Here is a 24,565-nt window from a genome sequence, read left to right as displayed (position 1 = left end):
CCCTTCCCCTCTCCCTGGGGCTATTCATCCCTCCTTACCTCATGCAGTGCCCCCACCAACACCCACCCTGCTCCCCCTTAATAATAACCCACCCGCTTTGAGCATCCATCTGCCTAAACAGAAGAAGCCTCTCCTTGACAGTCACTGTCTAGGCACAAGCTTGCAGGCAGCAAAATCAAATGTATTTTCCCAAAGGATTTAATATCCAGTAAACCCCAGGAGGCAGCAAGTTTATACCATCTATAAACCAGTCTCAGAATCTCAGTGGGAGTGAGGACAGAGCTGTAGACAGGTAAACCACTCTTCCTCTGTTTGTGTTCATGTGTGATCAAGGGGTGCATCCTGACCATGGGTCAGCCCGACATCCAAGTGGATTACAGTTTATGAAATGATAGCAGTAGAACAACTGGGGACGGTTACAGGATTCTCTTGTGAGAAATCAGGAGGTTTCCATTTAGAGGAAGACTGGATCAAAGATTTGTTTGGTCTGTACTGTAGGCATGGTTGTGTATAAAAGACTGATTATTCTATCCTTTATTTCCTATTTTCAATCTGTGATAAATCACAAGCTGGTTTGTTAATAGATATAATTATTGTAACTTTGAATGTGAAATATTCAGCTGTAGTAAGATAAAAAATTACTCCTGATGTATCTCACCCTCATTCTCTCCATTCGTCAGGTTATCGTTTTATTTATCATGGGTGTAATTTTTCACATTGTATACGTTGATGGTTTAAGAGCATCTAATTCTGAGCATTTTACTTCTGAGAATGGAGATCTCCGAGCAGCAATAATCTGCTGCCAGGCTTGATGTAACCATAGGACGGTATTATAGCTAACTATAGCTTGGGAGCTGTAGACCATCAGTTTGTCCTGCACTCAATGACTCGGCCTCTCAATGACCACCGTCTTAATGTTTGTAAGCCCTCAGATCACTCCGGAATAGAATATGTATAATCTTTCCTGTCAAAAGAACCTTTACTTGAGTGTTACATAATAAGCAACTGGTATTATCCCTTTATGAACACATTCGTAAAAAGGCATCCAATACCAAGTTCAGAGAAACTAATTCAACAAAGCTTTTCACTTAAACTTTTGAACTGCAATAACTGGTTGAATAAACATTTGTTATGTACTATTCGCACATATATTCCCAATGTGTGAAATGCCCACAGGAACTAACAAGCTTCAAGTCATAATGAACCTAATTGGTTGACCTTGCTACACATGTTAGCCTCAAAGCATGGGTAGTTTCATACAAATAAGTCAACCTATAAACACAAGCACAAACTTAGATCTGACTGTGGCAATATTTTCATCTTAATTAAGTAACTGGTGGTTTACAAGGCATTTGTTGGAGTCACACAAAAAACTGAAGGCAACACACAAAGCTCAGTATATTATGTCATTAATCTACTTATAAGACTTACTTTTCTACAGCAAGTCATACCTGTTAATTTGAGAACAGAGCCTATCCTATTTTTTTATGATCTGCAAAATATTAAAAATATTCTTTTACAAAACAACGTCAAAGCAAAAGGAACAAATGCATAGGGATTAGGGCTGCTGGATTATGGAAGAAATAATGACACTTATCTTGGTCAAATTGAAACCATGACTATTTAACTTGATTAATCATTGACTTTCACTTAAACAGTGAAACAGTTAAATCAACAGTGAAAACACCTTGAACTGTAGAATATATCCCTTAATACATATCCCGTTGAATCTTTTTGTATTCCTCTTCAGAACATAGATAAGATTTTACTTGCAAAATAGTTTCTTGATTACATCGTTTTTATTAGGGGTGCACCGATCCGATATTAGGATCGGATATCGGCCGATATTGACAAAATAGCTGGATCGAAGCGAGCTGACAGTGGAGCTCCGTTCAGTCGCCCACTACAACCACACTACAACAACCTAACTTACCTGTGGCCAAGGTAGTCGTTATACAACTAGCTTACAATTATTTTGTTTTGAAAGGGAAACCATGTTAAAGTTGTATGTGTAGGTTATTCATTCGATTTGAGTTTATTTTACCACTTTGCAGTTTGCACAATGAAAATAGTTTAGCTTCTGTAACTGTTTCATGGATTCTCCTTCATATAAAGTTACTGTATAATGTTGTGGAGCCAAACCCTTTAGTAATCAAAGCTTTTAGTAAACATGACATTAAAATGTTTGTGATATTCTATGTACTCCCGACAGTAGAATAAACCATTATAAACCTACATAAAAGGTGGCCCATTATTGAAGGCCCATTATTATTTATTTAAATTTATTTTAAGAAGTTTGATTACATTATATTTTCGATTTGAATGCAAAATAGTTTTTTAAATAACAAATAAGAATTCAATACATTCCATCTATGTTATTTTGTCTTAGTTAGGAAAGTAATGTTTAGTTAGGAAAGTCTGGTGCCTTTAGTCTCTCCCACATGGTGGAAGGAAGGTATAAGGTGGAAAAGGTATACAGTTTATTATTAATTCAGCAACGGTATCGGATCGGTATCGGGTATCGACAGATACACAAAGCCCTGGCATCGGTACTGAAAAAGTCGGATCGTGCATCCCTAGTTTTTATGATCGTTAGGAGCCAAATTCAAAATTCTAATAATTGCACAGCCCTAGAGAGAATACTTTAAAATGTAAAAGGAACACTGATGTCTGGACAAATATCATTGGTACTAATGGTTATGTTCACATTCTATTTGCAGGTCAGACGTTTGACAGTATGTGGAAAAGGACGAAGAACACAGGTCCCACTACCAACAGACGATGTACAGTACTGCAACACCGCCTTCTTCAAATTTCTCTTTTTTGCTTTCCCTGTTTACTGATTTAAGCAACAATTAAGTAGTCTGGTGTCCATCTATTGCAAACATGAAGTGGTGCCGCAGCAGATTGAAACAAAAAGTGTCAGAGGAACTGTATTAGTTTAATACTAAAATAATAAAGCAATAGTAGTTGTACGCATACAGTGAATTAAACAACACTTTACTGTAGGATCTTCTGTATTTTTTTTTCTAAAAAAAGGAAAAAAAAAATCCTGCAATGACTGAAATATATACACGTGAATATTTTGAACAAAAAAAACATTGACAACAGTCTTTCATAACACTATTTGACGGTGATTATCTGTAATGAAAGCCTACATTAGTCTTTGATGTGAGCAAACCAATTTAATTACTGTCTCATATAGAGTAAACTATGTGCAAGTTAATTCATCACCAAATGTGGCAGAAAATGAGCTGCCACTAATCCTGCCAAAACATAACATATTGCTGAGTCAACAACCAATTTAGAGAGTAGACAAGCGCACCATGTTACATTGACAGATTGGTACATCAAGACAGTGGCTTTAAACACTTTGTAACATGAAACGGTTTTTATAATCAGCGAACCGAGTAATGCCCAGGCTTCAACACTACGTCATAGAAAAACTGGACAGATTACAGTATTTGAAATGGAAAATTTAAGTCTGGTCCTTTTACATTATTGTTAATAGTCAATGAATGCCGGACTACTACCTTATAATATATTCATATTTGTATAATTATGAAGGTTTTTAAAAAGGTTTTCTTTTCAGTTAAATTTAAAAGTTCACACGACATTTGTAAAAGGCAATGAAAACATTCACTGCAGCCACTATTAACTCCATTACCTTGTCAAATTCATGAGAACTATTCAAGTTGGAGTTTGCCCCACTGACAGCCACTTCAAAAGCCAATTGACTAAAGGTCTTCTCTCTCAGGCTTCAGTGATAAACTGAGGATGGGAAGAAAACATCCCTGGATTAAGGTTGCCCGCCTGCTGCCCTTTACTGTGGCCCTCTCAGTACTTCAGTTTATTCAGGCCTCTACGAGCTTTCCTTTTCCACATTATGCCTGACTGGGTCACTTCCAGCCTCTCCGCCCACTGTTTATTTCAGTCTGTCCCTCAATTATTTCTCTCTCTCGCTTGCTTTTTTTCCTCTATCCATCTATCAATCGCATACACCTAAAAGTCAAAAGGCAAATAAATTCTTAACTTGTCTTGGATAATCATCAACATTTCCGCAAATAAGGAAATTCCTGCAAGACATGAAGCGATAAACCATTTCTGTTGGAGATGTATTGTATAGAGATATAGAGTATTACGTAATGACCTACAGCCATGGCATAGCATTTACTGATGTACTTCTAACTGATGTGGTGTTATTTCTTTTTACCCAGGTTTCTCCCTCGTTCATCAATACATTCAGCGTTTTAATGAGGTGTCTGGCAACAAGTCAGGTGAAATAGAAGAATACTAGTTTAATTTCCTGGTAGACTAACCGAACGTTTAAGGTCTCCATGCACTACTGTACTGTTTGAATACAATACTGAGCTACATCCATTATTTTGAATAATGGAATCAATATTGAATAATACATGAGGTATTATTGGATACAGTGTGAGTGTGGCCTGCCCTGTCTTTGTCTTGATAACATGAAATATCTAGTGGCTACCTTGTCAAATCATTTGCCCTCAGTTACATGTTTAACAGGGTGGTGGTTCTCCTATTTCAGTCCTTGTCATAATAATCATTAATCCCTGGATTAATGTTCTTCATCGACTCCGACTCCTGTGTGATCCTCTCCTTGCACATCCAAAGCCTGATAAGAATATGTTCAGCAGAACAGGTAGGAGGATCACAGTGTGGATTTCATGCACTGCGGTTTTAAATGCTCGAGTGAATTAATGTGTATGCATTTACTGTAACTTTGAGGGCAATGTATTGAATATGCATAGAGCTGAAAGGATTAGTGGAGCAGTCGATTGACAAAATGATCACCTATTTTTAAATTTAATAATCGTTTGGTCATTTTTATTTGACAAATATGCCATTTGCTGCTTTTCTCCATTTTCTATCAAGTGGGAAGTATTTGGGTTTGACAGCTTTTACATTTGATAGTCCAAGCCATTATTGAAAATAATCGATAATTGCAGCCCTTATGTGTACATCTTAACATGAGCTAGTTTGAGAATGTAGGTTACATAATGTTCAACATAAAATGATGCAAGCACACGGTGAAATTGCTCTCACACTCTGTAGTAAAATGTTGTACAATCAACAAGGAATGTTTGTACATTTGTGGAAATGCAACATTAAATTATGTTTTCAATCATATTTTAATGGATCACCTCTGCTGTACAGCATGTACTATACAAAATATAAGAGGTACAGTGCAACTTCATCCTCAATACCTTCATTTCATATTAGCTGACATGGGCAGTGAGTTTTACAGTTAACCGATAAAGCTACTAACCTGACAACACTTTTTTTTGCAGTGTATCTGTGATTTGTGTTAAGCACTTCCCATTTTTTTTATATGTCAAAAAAATAATATTTCTGTCAACACGCACACATACAAACTATCACTGGGAATATGTTGGACATTCCTGACATCTGCTGGTGGCAAAAAAGAAATTCTGTTTAGCTCTGCCAAATGCAGCACTCCCCCATTTGTCTAAATATTTATTTCAAATCCCACTGTGCTTTTGGTTTGTTTTTAATTGCAGGTTGTAAAGTATTATGCTTATAATTGACATTGATTTTTTTAATTATTATTTTTGCTGGCTTTATTTAGCTGTGATCCGGAGAAGATCTAAGACTCCTGGAGTAATGATCACGCAGTATATAGTAGACATACCAGAGGGAAAAAGCACCCCAGATGTCCAGAGTAAACCCATCCCAGTTACTATCAAGGAAGGTGGGTTTAATAACAGAGCACTAAAACTAATATGCATTTATGCAATTATATAGTAAAAAAAAAAACTTCAGACTAACTGAATCAAAGGATAGTTGATTGGTTTGTTGGGTTCTTAACAGTCTTTCCAATTATGAACCCCGACTGAAAGTCATAGTTGTGAAAATAAAGATGCAGTATTTTCATATATCCTTTAGGAAAATCAGCTGTTTTCAAGATTGTGGTGAAAGGGGATCCAAAACCAGAGGTGTCATGGAGAAGAACTAAAGGGCCTATTTCAGATAAGGACAAATTTCTGAGTAAATATGATGAATCGACTGGAGAGCACATATTAGAGGCGAGTGACTAAATGATTTCACAAAACAGTAAAAATCTTTTGAGTAGTCACTGCTCATACCGAGTTTAAAAAAAAACAGTAAAATGGTTTTAAAATTAAAAAGAATTTAATCCGTGCATCTGATAACTTGCCATGTTATTTGTATTTGTAGATTATCAAAGTGACTGGTGCTGAAACAGATACATACAAATGCTACGCTGCCAACGAGTATGGCAAAGCTGTCTGCACAACAACATTAAATGTGATTGAGGGTAAGAGTTCAACACAGAATTGTGAAATTTAGTTTCGATTGTGCATGGCAGGGAGTCCTAAAGTCTGTAACTGGCATTGTAATGTTGTAAACACTTCTTTTAATTTAAATACTTGCCGGAAAAAAAAAACTTTACCAATGTGTAGTTCCCCCATAGTTTTATCGGACTTCAAATCTACAGTAAAGCTGCAAAAGACTAACAATCTTGAGCTGATTTTGCTGCTTTCAGCTTCAAAGAATCCATCAGACTTCAGAAAATTGCTGCGAAGAAGGTAATAAAACAGCGATAATGATATAAAAATATCGGACCAAATAGTTCTGAATGTGTGTGCATTTTATCATTGATATTTGTCTAGCCATAAACATTTTCAATGTTTGCCCAATCCCTTTAGTAAAGTAGAGGAAAAAGCAGAAGGGGAAACCGATGAAAGATTCTGGGACGCGATGCTGGACGCTGACAGGAAAGACTATGAGCGCATCTGTACGGAGTTTGGTGTTGCAGACTTACATTTGATTCTCAAGAAACTGGAAGAGAAGAAAAAGAAGAGGGTGCAAAACAAGTGTAAGGTATGAAGACGGTCCGCTTTCAAAGAAGATGCATTACCTTCAGCTAAATTATCAATACAGTTCAGTGTTTCGCACACACAGACTAATGTGTGGCGGTGCACCACACTATCAACACCGGCCGCCGCAAATTGCGTTATTTTTAAAACACATTCTGATGAATTTCCTTTCCCTGCACTCCTCCGTCCGTCCACACACGCACGCACATGCACACACAGTCGTTTGAGGTTTAAAACACCATCGAGCCCACTGTGCACACAGAGTCTGTCTCCATAAAGGAGAGAAGACAGCTGGTGAAATTCGCAAGCAGTGAAAGACAGGTTCAGGGAGAGAGAGAGAGAGATATATATATACATTAGTTAGGCATTAAAGTAGGAGAGGAGGACAGCATCCAACAGCATGATCCTCCTCAGTTTTTGATAATGGATTGTTACGACAACACCCCCCCGCCACAAATTGCTTTCCAATCTGTGGGAAACACTGCAGTTCTTAAGCTATGTCGGATTTGTAATTTCACAGAAGACATCTAGCACTGATCAAACTCATGTTCATTCTGAATATTCACCAAACATGGCATATTATGTGTTGTGACACCTAATAGTTTAAGTGTGGCTATCAGTTCAAACACAGTTATCAGTTAAAAATCAGAGAAAGAACTGTATTTGAAATACTGACTCATGAAAATGTATTCATTTTTCCTGCTCATTTCATCTCATAATTCCTGATATGTCTGACTCCCATCTCATTCAATGGTTTCCATCTCATCAGTATCAGAAAACAGGTATAATTATGTTAATAAAAAAGTTACACATAAGACATTAAGATCTCTTTAGCTGTAGTATTACACTAATTGTGTTTTTACTATATAGTGCGTTAGATTTACCCTCCATTTTATTTTAGGAAGGAGCAGCCCTACTAAGTAAACCTCAATTTACTGCAAACTATTATTGTGAATTACTGAGTGTCCATTATTTTGGAAAAAATTAGTTAGTGGACAAGTGCCGTGTTGGTGTCAAACTTATTTACTTAAACATTGTACTGATTTCAAACTGGAAAATTTAAATCATTTTCCAATTAAACTTGCACAATATAGAATACATTGAAATGATTTTTTCCCCTAGTCTGAATATAAATGAATGGTTTGTAACTCTTTTGTGTACTTGGTAGGATGGTGCGATTCCTTATGATAAGGAGGCAACAGAGAAACCCAGCATTAAGAGCGCTGGAAGGACAAATGATTTTAATATTAAGGGCCTGATGCAAAAGGGCAACGGGCTCGAACGGGTGGATGGAAAGGTCAACCTCCTCGACACCGAGCTGAATCTGGTGGATGAAGACGTCACCCTTCTCTCTACCGAGTTTAAACGTAGGTTCAACAAAGGAACAGTGGTTGGGATTTAAACAGTTGAAAATGTAAATATTCCTGTATCCAATTTCCATTTGGCAAGATTACTCTTACCCTTTTGGCAAGGACAGTTTTTTCACCATTTACACTGCCAAAAGGAAGAAAGTCCTGTAGAGTAATTCATTGGCTCGCTTAATTAATGATTTTACGACGTGCATTAGCTAAATGACTTGTGGAAGAGGTGACAAAAGGTTGGTTTCAGTTTACGTATAGAGTTTCCTAGCTCAGAGATGAAACACTTTACACACAAACCCACTGCGTGAGTCTTTACATCTCTGCTATTAATTGTAATAGCTTTGTGTAAGAAACTGACTATATGGTTAGATAGGTTCACTGACTTTTTTTGTGTTGCTTTTACAGTTTCCAATGTGGACTTTGTTATTAAAATTGAGGATCTTAAAGCTCCAGAAAGAGACGATGCCCTCTTTGCGTGTGTCCTGACTCACCCACTACCCAAGATCACATGGATGGGCAAGGGCAGCGCCCTGGAGGATGGAGAGAAATACAGCATAACCGTGTCAGACCACAAACTGATCCACCGGCTGCTGATCAGGGACTGCAACCAGCTGGACCAAGGCATCTATTCAGCGGTGGCTGGCATTACATCCTGCAGTGCCTGGCTGGTTGTTCAAGGTAACACCTTACAGTACAATGTACCAGTAACCAATTTGTCAATGTGTGCTGAAGTGATCCTAATTGCTGCCATAATTAGGAGTGATGATTTTCACAAATAAATGTGAGTTATGGGTCATGTATGTTGTATTTCATATCCTCTAAGCTGAAAGTGAGCCTGCATCTGCTGGACAGAAGAGAGATCATAAAACTGCCTTTGCTAGTGGAGCACACATCGATCTTGAGAAGGTGGCCAGAGAGCAACAAATAAAAAACCGAGAGGAGATGGAGAAGATTTTTGCAGCCGTAAAAGCAAAGCACGGAGAAGGACAACTGAAGGAAGGAAAGTCATTGACCACAAGTGAAAGAGATGGTGATGGTGTAATAAGTGCAGTCACTGGACCGGGTAAATACAGCGGAGCAGTAAAGGACAAGCCTAATGCTGCGAAAACCAGTGCCCTGTCTGAGCAAACAGGAAGCAAAGGGAAAGCAAAGATCAAAAACTCAAAAGGCAACGGCCCAGAATCAAAATTAGATGCTTCAAGGTGTGTAACACAAGCAGGAGCGCAACTGATATTAGATGACCCCAAGAACAAGAAACGCACCAGATCAGGTCAAAGGGATTTTGACAAGGTAACAGGTAAAGTCGATCGCTGCCTAACAATGCATTTTCACCATCTGCACTACAGTGAGTAGTCAGTGGTGGCTACAATTTGTGTTTATGATCAAAACACAGAGTTGCTGCTACTTCAGAGAGTTTATTAATTTATAGCATTAATGGAGGTCAGCTATAAGATGGCCTTTGCCCTTTAGAGACATCATGAGAAAAAGCCATTTTATCTCATGGTCAAAGTTTATGAGTCTTGATAAATGATCAGGGGTCTCATTTATAAAACTGTGCGTAGGATCCTTACTATAAGTGTAAGTGCGCCCAAAAGCCCAAATTGGCGTACGCCGAAAAAAAGTCAGATTTATAAAACAGTGTGTACGCACACCTGTAAGCAATGTTCCCTTTATAAATCAGAGATTGACTACAAGTGTGCGTACGTGGATCAGCCTCTTATCCCACCCTGTACACGCCCATTTTTAACCATAAATAGTCAATGTAAAGCACCTCATGAATGCTGATCAGTATGTTAATGACCCTGGTGGTTGTTCTTCGTTACACCGAAACATGCCGAATCACGACGACTGGCGGAGAAAACAAAAAAATAAAAAAATAAAAACTCAGACGCTCGGGAATTGCTGCCAATTGAATTATAATTTCGGCCTGTTGTCGCACAGCGTATGGAAACCGGATCTATGAACTACCTTTATTAATAAAATCTTCCAAATCAGCAGGCATTACGGTACTCGGGGACAGCTTCGATATACCAGACGTATATAATAAGATTTAACAGAACTATATATTATATTCAAACAAGCCTTAGTGATGAAGTTGAAGATTGTATATAATATTTATTTAAAAAAAAACACTTAGCTGTCAGCCATTTCCCTCTGAAAACAGCCGGTTTCACCCAGAGTGGCGAGGACCTGTATTTGGACCCGGATGGCACGGTTCCGACGCGTTGCCCACTCTACTGGACCCAATTCAGTACATAGATCCAAGAGCACAGCTATATTACTATTACAGCTACATTAGGGAATTTAAATCGGCATATGAGTCAGTCATCGTCATGGTCCCTGAAGTCTTTTTTTCTCCCGATTCTTCCATTCCAGTCCTCCTGCAGGGCCAGCAGTGCCATCATGCAGCATTACGCACGGGTTCACCGCAGTATTTATGTTTAGTCTAAAACAATTTGTGATTGTTAACACCTTGCTCAAATCACAGACAACTAGTGGTATCCCCCTCCCCGAGATACAATTTGAAATCGAAATGTAATAAGCAAACACACTTTTCTTCATGCAGGGTTTGTTATAAACAGTATTACATTTTAGACCGGTAACGAGGACATAGAGCGTAACGATTGCGCGAGAGCTTAACGGCTGTATTTCCAGACCTTCACATTTGATGATATATGCACAGTATTAAAGACAGATATTTAGTTATTTACACTGTGTTGTGCAGTTATCTAATGCTAGGGTATTAATGCTATCCTGTATTCCATGCAGTCAGGCCATCTCCTCCTCCTGCACTCCGTAGCGGACAATGTGACGGCGAGACAGCGCTGATTAAACATTAAGAACGAGTTTTTATTTAAGATTTGAGTTTGAGGTGTTTATGGAACATTTAACACTCAGTACAAGCGCAAATAACACTGCTGGATTTAATCTTCATATGGTGTGAAGAAATGTGCGTGAGGCATTATTTTTTTAAACTTAAACATATTAAGAGTAGCCTAACCCTTATTCCCACAGGTACTTTCTGCAGTCTGACTTCAGTTCACCACCTCACCATCTGCGTCGCCAATTCCTATTTTGTCTCCAAAATGTGCGTACGCATGGGTCGGAGTTTGCGTCGAGGACCGCACATTCTCCCGTCAAGTTTGTTTTTTATAAAATCACAACCTTTGCGCGGGAAGTGGCGTACGCACGTTTATAAATGAGACCCCAGCTGTTTACCACCTAATTCAGCATCTTACTTTTTAACAATATATTAGAAAAACGGCACAGCTATATTTTGTTAAGGTCATTGTTAGATGCGATGCCTTTTAAAATGGTGATAGAATGATAGAGTTTACCTTGTTATAGTTGAATATGAGTTTGGTGGGTAAAACAGGCATACATAGTACCTCAAAGTCCCATTGACATCCCTTTCCTATGCAAATCTCACAATTTGAAATTGCTGCTGAATACGGGCGAATCTCAACAAAGCTAGTGGACGTCACATCGGTGGCTCTACCTTATTTGGCTTTTTTTTTAAACCTTTATTTATTCATTCAGGGAAGGTTCACTGAGAGGCAGCCTCTCTTTTGCAGGAACGCCCTGATCACATTCACACAGTTAACATTCATACCTGGAAGCTGCCCAGTACAACCACAGTCCGATCTGCTGGCCACTGAGCAGCTGCACTGGAGCGGATGGGTTTAAGGGCCTTGCTCAAGGGCACCTCAGTGGTGGTAATGAGGGAGGGACAAGTGCTGTTCTTTCACTTTCCCCAACCAGATTTTATCCTGTCGGTCAACCCTGTCGGACAACCTTGCATCTATAACCTTTAGGCCACCACTGCCCTGGCTCTAGTATCTACCTTTGTCACACCTCAAAATTGACATACCCAAAGTCACCGTTCTGGGTTACTGGACTACCAAATGCCGGCCAGCCATTTGGTAGTCCAGTCTCGTCAGACTGTGTGGAGCTCCTGAAGTCCGACAGTCTTACCAAATTTGCAATTAGCCATCAATTTCCGTAAAACAGCCCATATTTGAGCTTTAGATAGCCGATTTCTCACATAAAAAGTCTCAGAAGTGAATTTAGTAATGAAATGGCAGATGAACAATGTATAACATTGCAGTATCTGAAATATGAGACCTGCTGTCTTGTCTCCACTGTGTGTTTATGTGCTTCACTCAACCAATCAGCGCGCAGCTCATCTAAGTATTCATGAGCATACCATATTTGGAAGAAAAGCTCTCGTTCCAAAAACGGCCATTCCACAGGGTAGCATTATGGCCCATACAATAGCACCCAGGCCATTTTCAGCCCAACCAATGTTACATACCCCATTAGGAGACCTTAAGGAACAGTGTGAAATACCCTATATAGTCATTCTATCACCCTTTTAACCTTAGTGGTCCAGGGAAGTTTCACACGAGGAGAGAAAAGGTTAGAGGGGTAAAAAAAAAAAAAAAAAAAGTTAAAACCATTTCATTATATTTGACATACCAGATACCAATGGAGGAGGATATTCTGAAGGAGGATATTCTGAAGGAGGATATTCTGAAGGAGGATATTCTGAAGAGAATGAGGACTTCACTGGATCTACCAATAATTTAAGATACATAAAACATGGTCAAGAGACAGAACATGAACAAATTGGTAAAACATGTAGAAAATGTACCTTTTTATATCCATGTTTATGTAATTGGTCCATTCCACTTCATTATGATTAACACTTTTCGAAATGTGTTTATGCTCAGTTAACATCCAAACTAATTTTCTAAAACATTAATCCTTCTGTTGATCGTATGCAGAGTCCAGCGGCAAAAGTATTGATGTAGAGTTCAACCAGATTCAAACATTCGCCACAAGTCAAAATGAAGTGGCTGATTCTTATGGAAATAAAGACTCTACTGGGTCCATCACACATCAAAGGCGCACAATGAAGGTCCAATGGAAACAACATGCATCTGGTAAGAAGAAACAGGGAGCATATTGACTGCATGCAGGATATGTACCACATGTACCCCCCCCCCAGGTTAAGTCCCACTTCAGATTTGTTATATAGTACAGACAGAAGAAACAGTCTTTTATTGCCTGTGATCTGACCATTTCCGTTTAATGTACAATGATGACAACATAGGGCTGGGCGATATGGAGAAAATATCACAATATTTTTGACCAAATACCTCGATATCAATACCGCAACGATATTGTAGTGTTGACTATTGGTGCTTTCACAAAATATTTACACAATGATATTTTTGATAAATAATCATCAGTAATGTGGATATAACGACTAAGTGGGTAAAGGCAAATAATAAAACAGTCTGGTAAGTTCAGAAAATGACATCACTTTACTGAAATGCAGCCTTTAAAACCAGGAAAAGACACCACTTATGCAATATTACGAGATCCAAAACCTAAGACGATAGCTAGTCTCATATCACGATAGATATAATATCGATATATTGCCTAGCTCTATGACAACATATGTCCTCCTTCTTTATAAATCACTAGTTTGAGCTTCCTTTGAGATACCTCTGTGTCTAATCTAAGGAGAGTAAGTGTACAAAGCTGAGTGAGCATCTAGAACATTGCTATGAGCACTATTTTGTCTTCAATTCGGTGTAACGTTGTTTTGAATGTTAGTAAAATTCACCCGCCTGGTGGAGAGATTGTGCTTTGTTTTAATGATGAATTTGTGAAGTAGCATGAGGATCGTCTTTGGTTGGGTGTGTGAACTTTGTGAGATGTCTCTAGTCTGAATTGCTCTGCTTCTAGAGCAAGATCCAAATGGACGAGCAAGTGACAATGAAGGAAGTGAGGATGCAGCAAGTGACAGTGATGAGAATGAGGACTCTACCGGCCAGGTCAAGCATTCAAGTTGTTCAAAGCAAAGCCAGCAGCCACAGAAAACAGTCAACGGTAAGGGACCTGAAGTGGTGCATTATTGCATCAAATATAGTATGGGTTAATGGCCAGAAATCATTTTTTCTCTCTTAAGCAATTAATATTGTTCCACCATGTGTTCTTTTATGAGTGGAAGCCAATATAGGACCCATAAACTTATATATTCTTGTTGTGTATAGGCAGAAATAGTTCTAGTTTGTGAAGAGATTTTAATTAGCCCCACATACTGTATAACTCATTACTGTAAACAATGTGTGCACCTTTGGACACCATTATAATGAAATCATTTCAATTATGTAAAGTGTTTGTCAAGTTCAAGGTTATATATATATATATATATATATATATATATATATATATATATATATATAATTTTTTTCCCCCTTTATAAAAAATAAAGGTGAAAGTACAGGTCCTGAAAACCACAGTAAGGGTGACGAGACTGAAGACGCAACTGGCACTGCCACACATTCAAGGCGTAAAAGACAAGGCCCAATAATAGAAGATGTGGTGATTGGTAAGTAACCTTACAGGAAGCGGCTCCAACTGGATGTTGGTGTCTGTTGATCCAGTAATTAAATAATCAATTATTTCACTTATCTTTTCAGTACAACATTACACATCACCAAGTATACCTGCTGGTTATATGTATAACTTCTTATGGTTACAATTTTTAAGATATAGTATTAGTATAGTGCCCTTAAATTTATATAGATCCTGTATATACTTACAACATTTTTGTATTTTGCTGACTTAGGAGCTTGGAATTTATGCAGCCACAACGAACTACAAGCTTCATTAAAGATAATTATTACTTAACTAGGGCTGGGTACCGAATTCAATACTTTTAGGCACCGAGCGAATTGCCTCCAAAGTAAATCTCATCAGCGAGCCAATAAGCATGCAGCAAGCTTCTACCAAGATCCAATAATGCTTGCAATTGGCTGTCTAATGTTACACATTGCAGAGGCAGGCAGGAAAAACTCTACATTACACACAGAGGCTGGGCTCACGTAGTAGAAGCTGCAAAAATAAAAAATGAAAATTGGTGCTGTACTGTGTAATGATGTAATTTTTTTGTTTTATAAAATTGGTATCGAAAAACGTATCATTTAGGAACCAGTATCAAAGTCACGGTATGGGTATTGAATATTTTTTAACAATACCCTGCCTTATACTGAACTATAACACACAGCACAAAATAACTATCTATGACAGTATTTGCTACTTTGGCACAGCAGGGAGCCTGTCAAGAAGCAGATATACAATGCAAGGCCAAATTATTTTGTCATATTGATTTGCTGTATGACAAAGCATGTTCCTGCCAGATTTCTTTGGCTAGAGTAAATTTTCTGTCGACAAAACAACACACATTAAATACGAAAAGTAGGTTGTAAAAATATTGTATCACATGTAAGAAACGGAACACAAAAAACTCCCTGCAGAGAGTGAAAACTATCTGAAAAGGTAAATAAAAAAAAATAAAAACTATTTCTGTATCACTGTGTAAGAAGTTTGCTTCTGGAAGCAAGTCAAAATAATCATAGTGCCTAACTGTTCACTGTGTTGTGCGTGTTAGATCCTGGGGTTCATTTCATCTGTGGTTTGTCTGATGTCAACGCTTTCATCAATGAGACTGCTGAGTTAACATGTAAGCTCAGCAGTGAAGACTGTGAGGGAGCCTGGTTCAGAGACGGCAAAAAGGTTAGTCGTGAAGGTCAAGCTCATCATTTTCAAGAAAGCACATTATACATTAAATTATTGGGATCGTTATTAGTCCAGACTGTAACTGGGCTTTGTATATCAAAAATAGTGCCAAACTAAAAAGGATAGTTGCTGCGTGGTTGCTAAAATACACAGAGCAAAATACATTATCAATCCAACTCTGATTTAAAAATTTTACTTTTTGATATATCAGGGGAAATATCTATTAAGAAAGTGACGGCTACTGTTACCATGGTTATCAAACTGATCTTGTAAAATATAGGCAACACAGATCAGGAGATCACTTTCTGAACAGCGAGACCCAACTTTTCAAGCTGTCTCGGTTCAGTAGTCTTCGCCAATTTAATTAACAAACAAGCCCAAACAAACCGCATTTAATGGATGAACACACCTGAGTTTGTTTGAACAAAAACAAACAGGTAGGGTGTGAAAGGAGCCTAAGGCACACATGTAAACGCAATGTCCCGCCCGGTTTGACCAGGGACGTTCATTGAAAGTCACCCCCACCCCAACTCACGATTCCTGTCCATCACTCTACCGTGCACTCAGGCAAATACCCCAAAAGATAATACTAAGACAGCACATTATTACTTTCTTGATAGCAGTAACTGGAAGTTACCACTGGTTTAATCAGTTATGTGATCATCTGTGTACCTCAAACTAGAGATACCAGCATCGGTATCGGCTCCGATACTGCCTAAAACGCTGGTATCGGGAAGTACTAAAGTTTATGCACCGATCCGAAACCACGTAATAAAGCCCTAAAGAAAATCTACTTTAAAAAGGTAGTTTATTTATGTTCCTTTTCCGTTATAACGGACTGTCAAACTGGATAATAAAAGAAAGTTCTGTGGCATTCATGGTTTGTGTTTGTTCATGTTTCACAAAGAGTTTAACCTGAGCCAGACCAACAAAGATAGAAATCATATCACATCCATACAGGGATAGTAGTATAAAGCTGTTAAAACATGATAAAATATATGACACACTGGTATCGGATCAGTACTCGTATCAGCCGATACGCAAGTTCAGGTATCGGGAAGCAAAGAAATGGTATCGGGCCATCTCTACCTCAAACATTTGGCAGAGGTTTAGCTACTTTGAGCCAGATATTTTGTGACACAACAGTGCCAGACACAAAGCCCTGTGTCAGCAAGCCCTTGCTGATTTAAATAATCAATTATCCGTCTTATGTATTATTTTTTTTTTTTTATTATTTTTTAAAATATCCATCTGTTCCTTTTCAGATATTCCCAGATGACACTTTCAGTGTCACTAAAGATGGTGCGATCCATAAATTAGTCATAACCAGGTGCGAGGAAGAGCACTCTGGGAAATACCGCTTTGAGGTAGATGGACGTAAAACAGAAGCGATGATCAACGTCCAAGGTTTGAGAATTTGTCATGATGCAATAGAACTGGAAAAAGGGGGGGAAATGATTATATTTACTATCAGAATCAGATCACAGCTGAATAGCATATAAACACTTCACAATGACACAATGACACTAACTGGCCTCTTTCTTTGTAGATCCCCCAAGGTTTAACCCTGAAGACCTGAGTGCTTTCACTGAGCCAGTGACAGTTAAAGTGGGGCACAACGCCATCTTCAAACTCCATTTTGTAGGCCATGAACCCATAAAGATTAAGTGGTACAGAGAGGGAGAAGAGCTCCTGGAAGACAACAATACAAAGATAGAGAAATCTGCAAGTCACAGCCGCTTGCTCCTGAGCAGATGCCAGAGGAAGGACACTGGAGAGATCAAGATTAGGCTCAAGAACGAACATGGCTGCATTGAGGCAATTTCACAGCTAATTGTGCTTGGTGAGTCAATGAAGGACAATGGAGAAATTCGAGAAACACAGAAAAATATCTTTCTCACCCACTGATTTTTTTTTTTCCCTCCTTCTACATGTAAAAATGTCAGACCAACTCAAAGAAAATAATTAACTCAACATCCAACTCCTTCAGGAAAAACCTAATTGTTATAAATGCCAGAGGATGGGATTTGTGCAGCAAGCTGTGTAGTAACTAAGAAGTACCTCACTCTTGTAAGATCTTAAGAACAGCAAACAGCAGTGTCCTTAAATGCTTCATAGCTCATCCACGTAACTGTACAAATCAGGCCAGTCTTTTCTTCAGTGAAAAGAGAGACATATTTCACTGAGCCCATCTGTGCCTCGACAGATTTAGGTCCTTTCCCCCATCTGTAACTCTCAAACTACTGCACTACTAACTGACAAAAGGAAAAGAAAATCAAAAATGTTTTTTGTTCTACTTGAAGCAGAATCCCAGTTGGTGATAATGTGACCGGTTAAAGATGTGTTTTGGAAATACATTTCAGTGATTGACAAAAGTTATTATGGTCAAACCTCCGCTACATCTGCCATATCTGCCAGTATCACAACTGTCAAGTTCACCATGATTATCTGCCAATGAAAATGTTGTTTCCCCTAGTATAAATGCAGTATTCGTTCCCACACAAGAAGTTAGGAAGGAATTTTTAACTCACAGCTTTTTTTGCATTTCAGACAAACCCACTTCACCCCTGGGTCCTGTAGAGCTAACTGAGAGCTCAGCTGTATGTATTGAATTTAGGTGGAGGCCTCCAAAGGATGATGGAGGCTCACCTGTGATTAACTATATTATGGAGCGACAGCAGGTGGGACGAAACACCTGGAAGAAAATAGGGGAAATCCCAGCTGTGTCCAGCTACCGCGATACAGATGTGGACCGTGGCCGGAAATATTGGTACCGTATCCGCGCAGTGACTGCCGAGGGTACGAGTGAAGTGATGGAGACTGATGATATGCAAGCCGGCACACTAGGTGAGCCAAACTAGTGCAGGTGTGATATCTGTCTGATCAGTTTGACCCACCCACTAATCCATAACCCTAAAGACAGGGATGTAATAGATGATAAACTGCACTACTGAGCTTTCAGTTGTTGTTGTTTAATGTCGGTTAAACCTAACTGAACACATTTATTGTAAAATGACAAGAAGTGCTTCTCTGCCTTTTTCTCTTTTGGCACCATCAATGCATCTAAAATTCACCCACAATACCAAACTGCTGACTAGAAATCTGCCAATGACCAGTCACACAGTAACAAAAATAAGCATGCAGTCACTTTTCATTGTCAACAAAGCAAAGACTGGGCTAAATGCCACTTTCCTTCGGACTGGTTAAACCTTGCAAGTAAAGACCTCAAACGAACGGACATAAAATGTCATTAAAAAGTAGGCTAAAACCTTGTTTTCCTTTCCAAAATCTTAAAATAGTCCACTATGTTCACTGTGATCTAGGTGTCACAGACATATTTAAGCCTCCTGATGGCACAACAGCCAACTAATAAAAAGCCAGCAGAAAAGGCACACGGCCACAACCAGCACAGGCCCTGTATGGCGCAGCGGCCGACACAACACAAACAATATAACACAAGCACATTGCAAAACATAATAAACATAATGCACTTACTTATTGAGGTCTGCTTGAAAAACTCCATCCACAAGTCCGTCCTTCATGGAGTCAATGTGTTGTAGAAGTTCTCCACTTAGGCCATCCGTCTCACCAGTCTATTAAAACTCCACAGAAACTTTAAAAGTCGTCCACTACAAGTCTGAAGGAGTCCTCCCCCAAGGCCAGCTCCAGTTTTTCTCCACAAGTTGTTGCTGTTTGAAAACAATAAAGTTTGGAAACTAGAGATCTCTATTGCTGCTGTTATAGCCACACAACAGTCTTTTATTTTACATCAGTCTATCTGCAGACCAACGAACAGAAGTTTGGGTCTCCCATTCTCAAACACATTTCTACCCTTAGCTAACATCTGGTGTTAAAAACTTCTTAAGTTCATTTTGTTCCATTAGGTAGCTAGCTAGCTATTCGGCAACCAAAGTGATCAATTATACATTGTAAAGAATTCACACCAATTGATGAAGTATCATTGATGTATTAACGCGATACTTATAAAATATCCTTCTAGTATTAACGTAACTTAGCCTACGTGGAAACAATGTAATAATGTGGCTAGCTAACTTAATGATAATGACAGTTTCAACCCAATGTGTTTACATTTCTTATAGGTGTACCTAACATAAAACCCATACTAATAATAGACAAAGAGAGCGCAAACTGGCCAGCTCGTGCCTTCCATTTACACACATTTGAGACTTAATTTAGCACTAGCGGCTAATTAATTAAGGGAATGGGAAGGTAGTTATAACGGTAACCGCTAGGCCTAGCACTACAGAGCTAGCTAAGCATCCATTTTTGTCGAGCCTAAACCCCACAAATCGTTTCGAAACGACCACTGTTTTTGAAGACGTTTATTCTGAATTATTCAAAAACGTTAGGCCTGTAGCCTATGTCCTGAATCCATCTGCTGCATGTCAGTAAAGAACATGTTCTAACTCTTTTTTTAAGTTAACTCACCAGCACAAAATTTGGGCGCAGTTCCACTTGGTCCTCAACAGGTAGGCAGGTGTGGCTTATGCCAATTAAGGGCGTGACGTGTGCAGCAGGTAAACAAACTAGCGCATCAGAACAAATATCAGCAGAGACTGGTGTACATATCACTCACATGGTCTGATCATCACTGAATCCAAATGAAAAAGTAGTGTTGTTGCTGACCATGAAAGTTTGGCATTTTTACCACAATATAGACCTTTTTTTCCCAGCAGACATTTGACTTGTCATAGTAGGAAAAGCACAGGTGTTATTAATAACGTTATTTTCAAGTGTCCCAGTACATGAGTTCAGCCATCAATTAAAATATTCACACCTGTGCTTTTCCTCCTGTGGCTTGTCAAAATGTTCTGTGAAAAAGAGCATCAGCTGATTAAGTGGCATCACTGCCCCCTGCTGTGCTCCATTGCTACTGTTCTGTACGCTGTTCTCTCTTATGCACTGTGTATCACAAAACTTGTGAGGAATGAGACATAAGAAAATACTAGTCATGCCACACAGTCAGTCAGTCAGTCAGTCAGTCAGTCTCTCTATCAACTTATGACTGATGTAAGGCTGTAAATAACTGCTATTGTCATTAATCAAATTCAAGTAAGTAAAGTTTATTTATAGAGCGCTTTTCACAGATAAAAATCACAAAGTGCTTTACAAGGTACAACAACATTAAAATACATTGAATAAAATTAAAACATTTTCAAGTCAAATTGCTTGTTTTTTTCCTAATCAACAGCTCAAAACCCAGATCTTTTTCTTCTGTATATAACAGATCAGCTGCAAATTCTTACACCTGAAATTTTTTGTTGATTAATTTTCTTTCACTTGAGTAATTAATTAAGAGACTGATCATTTCAGTATGAGGCTGATACTAATAACAAGAATAGGAATAATAAAGTGTACATGTAAACATAACTTTTCTAAAACCAAGGGATTTATCTTTAGAGTAAAATTAACACAAAACCCAGCACAGATCTCTGATGTCAAAGCACTTTGCTTGATTTGTAACATGATCAGAATATAACCAAATTCTTAACTGAAGTATCTTATTGGTAGATTCCTTTTAATCAATACTGCATTGCTACTAAACCAAGAACTACAAAAGCAAAGTTCTGTCTCTCTGACTACAACTTTTACTAGCACCTTTTTTTTGTGCATGTTCCAGCTTTTCCTGGCCCGCCAGCACCTCCAAAGGTGGTCAGCGCCTATGACGAATGCATCAACATTTCCTGGGCTTTACCAAGTAACACAGGAGGTTCACGTATCCTGGGCTATATTTTGGAGAAACGCAAGAAGGGGAGTAATCTCTGGACCGTTGTCAATGCCATGGATGAAATAATAAAAGGTCTGCATTTTTATTTGACTCCAGTTCAATTTGATGGCACTGACGACCATAACATTATTGTTTTGTTGTGGTTGTTTCTCTGAAATTCCTTCCAGAGAAGAATTATGCAGTAAAAGATGTTGTGGCAGGAATGGAATATGAATTCAGAGTCACTGCCATAAACCTTTCTGGAGTTGGTGAATTCAGCAACCCCTCAGAGTTTGTATTTGCACGGGATCCAAAGAGTAAGTATTGCAACTGTTTTCCAGTTAAACACCCAACAATAAACAATAGATTGCACAAAAATATATTCATGTACATATCATAAAATCATGTAACGTTAAAATAAATGATAACATGTATACATTTGTTATGAAGGTTTATAATTCATCTGATTAAAGCTGATTAAAATAAAACATTTGATGATTGGAATTGCATGACTTGTGTACCCCAGAGCCACCTGGGAAAGTTACAAGCCTAAAGGTGACAGAAACGTCTTACAGCCACTTGGTCCTGACTTGGACCAAACCTGAGGTTAAACCAGGCATACAGGATGAAGCAAAGGGATATTATGTTGACATTCGGCCTGCAGAGTGCACTGAATGGTCCCGCTGTAACAGCACTCTCATCATCACGACTTCCTTCACTGTGAAAGGCCTTAAGTCCATGGACATGTACTGGGTGAGAGTGATAGCGACTAATGATGGAGGGGAGAGTGCTCCCGAGGAGCTGGCCAACTATGTCCTCGCGATGCCCTCACCTGGTATGTCAATAGAAATTTAAGAAACAATATGTCTTGGTATGCATTAAGATTGTGAAACTTTCCAAAATCCATTCTGTTTCACGTAGCTCTTAATATCGATCTTTTCTTAATGCTTCTCGAAGATATTTCAGTATGAAACATTACAGAAGTATTGTCAAGGAACTGAATCAATCGCCATTCATTTCTTAGTCTTCAAAATGTGTAACTCTGTGGATAGAATTACACAGAATGCATATCTATGTTTTATAACTTATTCCACTATATGTAAGAACCTTGTCAATTTCAATATTTTCCAAAGCACTTATCACTGCTTTTGCTCAATTACTCTAGTGAGGCCAAAGTTTACAAACCACAAGATGAAGAGCTTCATGGTGGTGAGGGCAGGAAACTCTGTCAGGATCACAGTGAACTTTGAGGTAAGATTCATACCTTATATACCTAACTATATTATTGGTAACACACAAACCGTGGTTTCACAAAAGAAAACCCAAAAGATACCACATTCATGCCTAAAATACTCAAGATAATACTAATGTTTTTTTTCTTACAGGCTTCCCCACGGCCATATATTATGTGGCTAAAGGACAATGGGCCAGTGACAAAGCGAATTACCATCAGTAACTCTGATGGCTCATCCCAGCTGCTAATCCCCTCCTCTGAGCGCTCTGATACTGGCATCTACTCCATTATGGTGAAAAATCTAGCAGGGCAGGAAACATTTAGTACAGAGGTCAGGGTCACAGGTAAAATTTAAATTAAGATGCATGTTTTCTTTTGCTACATCAATGTCAAATATATGTTATTGGATGAGCCAGTAAAACTGATTGTGGTTACAGATGATCCAAAGCCTCCTGGACCAGTAGAACTGGAGGAAAATGTGCCAGGCACAGTTACAGTGATCTGGGAACCTTCCCCTGATGAGAAGCGCGATGACCGCCTCCACTACGCAGTGTCCAAACTGGACTCTACCAAACGCACATGGACCACAGTGGCTGACAGACTCTTTAATAACAAGATCACAGTGTGCAATATCATGCACGGGAGGGAATATCTTTTCCGGGTGTATGCCAAAAACGACATGGGCATTTCTGCACCGTCAGAGTCACCAACCTATGGGACGGAGAAGAAGAAAGGTGTGTTTGTGCATCTCAAACAACCACAAATAGTCACTTTATCAGGAATAATCTAATATTACTGTCTCTCATTTCTTGTAGGAAAATTTGTGGTGAGCGTACCGACCAGAAAGGACTGTGATTTGCGATGTGCGCCAACCTTCATGGTACCTTTGAAGCTTCACACTGCACCCAAAGGCTATGAATGCTATATGAGCTGTGCAGTGAAAGGGAATCCGAAACCTCGCATCACGTGGTATCGAAATCACATCAGCCTAAACACCAATACCAACTATTACATCTCTGACACCTGTGGAGTTTGCTCCATGTTAATTCTCCGCGTAGGCCCCAAAGACATGGGGGAGTATACCATCACTGCAGAGAACGCCCTCGGACGGGCTGAGTGCTCCACCGTCCTCAGTGTCCGAGGTGAGACAGAAACACACCAGCACTTTAATTCTAAGGATAGGTGGAATTCTTTTTTTTTTTGTTTTTAAATGCCTAATGATCCTAAATCATTTCATCTCTCTTCCATACAGAGTGAAGACACAAGGCACCACAATATGAGCAGTATTTATTTTAAGATTTAGATCTAATACATACATGATGTTTGATGTTGAAGTGGTTTTGCTGCTTGGATGTAATGCACCAGTTGCAATAAGAAAAATATTTAATATTGTATTAATTGGATCGCTAATACAAATAAAGTCTGTCTCAAATAAAACATTGCTTTGGGTAGTTTGATGATTATTTTACTTGGAGTTATCGGTGCATGGAGATGGTTGTGGTTTGACATCATCTTTTCCCAGCTGATTGTTGGTATAGTGGCACAGCAGCTTGTGAAACTATATTTATCTTACAGCAAATACATATGTTTTTGCTTATGCCCTTCCTGAGTCTTGATTGAGCCTCTCATAGCAAGAAGGTTCTGGTGTTCTCTATGTGCCTCATGGGTCTAAATGGCCTGTATTGGTGTGAATAGGAGTGGTTGTCTGCAGTGACGGACTGGTGGTGGGGGCCAGTCCGTCACTGGTTGTCTGTCAATATCGGTC

The 24,565-nt window shown here is 38.8% G+C and overlaps 1 protein-coding gene and 1 long non-coding RNA gene across 2 annotated transcripts; one reads left to right on the top strand and one right to left on the bottom strand.

The window, feature by feature from the left end:
* Nucleotides 1-88: 88 nt before the first annotated feature.
* On the top strand, nt 89-24,251 carry LOC120558701 (immunoglobulin-like and fibronectin type III domain-containing protein 1). The gene is made up of 27 exons (XM_039799855.1): nt 89-292; nt 2,721-2,783; nt 4,218-4,277; nt 5,615-5,737; nt 5,932-6,071; nt 6,223-6,322; nt 6,551-6,593; nt 6,714-6,888; nt 8,053-8,251; nt 8,651-8,923; nt 9,069-9,542; nt 12,728-12,877; nt 13,033-13,191; nt 14,003-14,146; nt 14,532-14,648; nt 15,711-15,835; nt 17,104-17,245; nt 17,388-17,681; nt 18,389-18,685; nt 21,480-21,659; nt 21,755-21,883; nt 22,093-22,401; nt 22,732-22,817; nt 22,952-23,144; nt 23,238-23,534; nt 23,616-23,942; nt 24,053-24,251. Exons 2-27 carry the CDS (start codon nt 2,738-2,740, stop codon nt 24,055-24,057), a joined length of 4,587 nt encoding a protein of 1,528 aa, XP_039655789.1. The 5' UTR covers nt 89-292; nt 2,721-2,737; the 3' UTR covers nt 24,058-24,251.
* Nucleotides 17,177-20,399, bottom strand: LOC120558703. Its single transcript, XR_005639166.1, has 3 exons — nt 20,288-20,399; nt 19,334-19,527; nt 17,177-17,274 (listed from the first exon to the last, which is right to left on the bottom strand). It is a non-coding gene; the product is annotated as an uncharacterized LOC120558703 (long non-coding RNA).
* Nucleotides 24,252-24,565: the final 314 nt, after the last annotated feature.

This window comes from Perca fluviatilis, chromosome 5, assembly GCF_010015445.1.
Source record: "Perca fluviatilis chromosome 5, GENO_Pfluv_1.0, whole genome shotgun sequence".
Lineage (NCBI taxonomy): Eukaryota > Metazoa > Chordata > Actinopteri > Perciformes > Percidae > Perca > Perca fluviatilis.
Note: the sequence above shows the minus strand (reverse complement) of the source record. Positions and strands in the feature narration are given on the sequence as shown.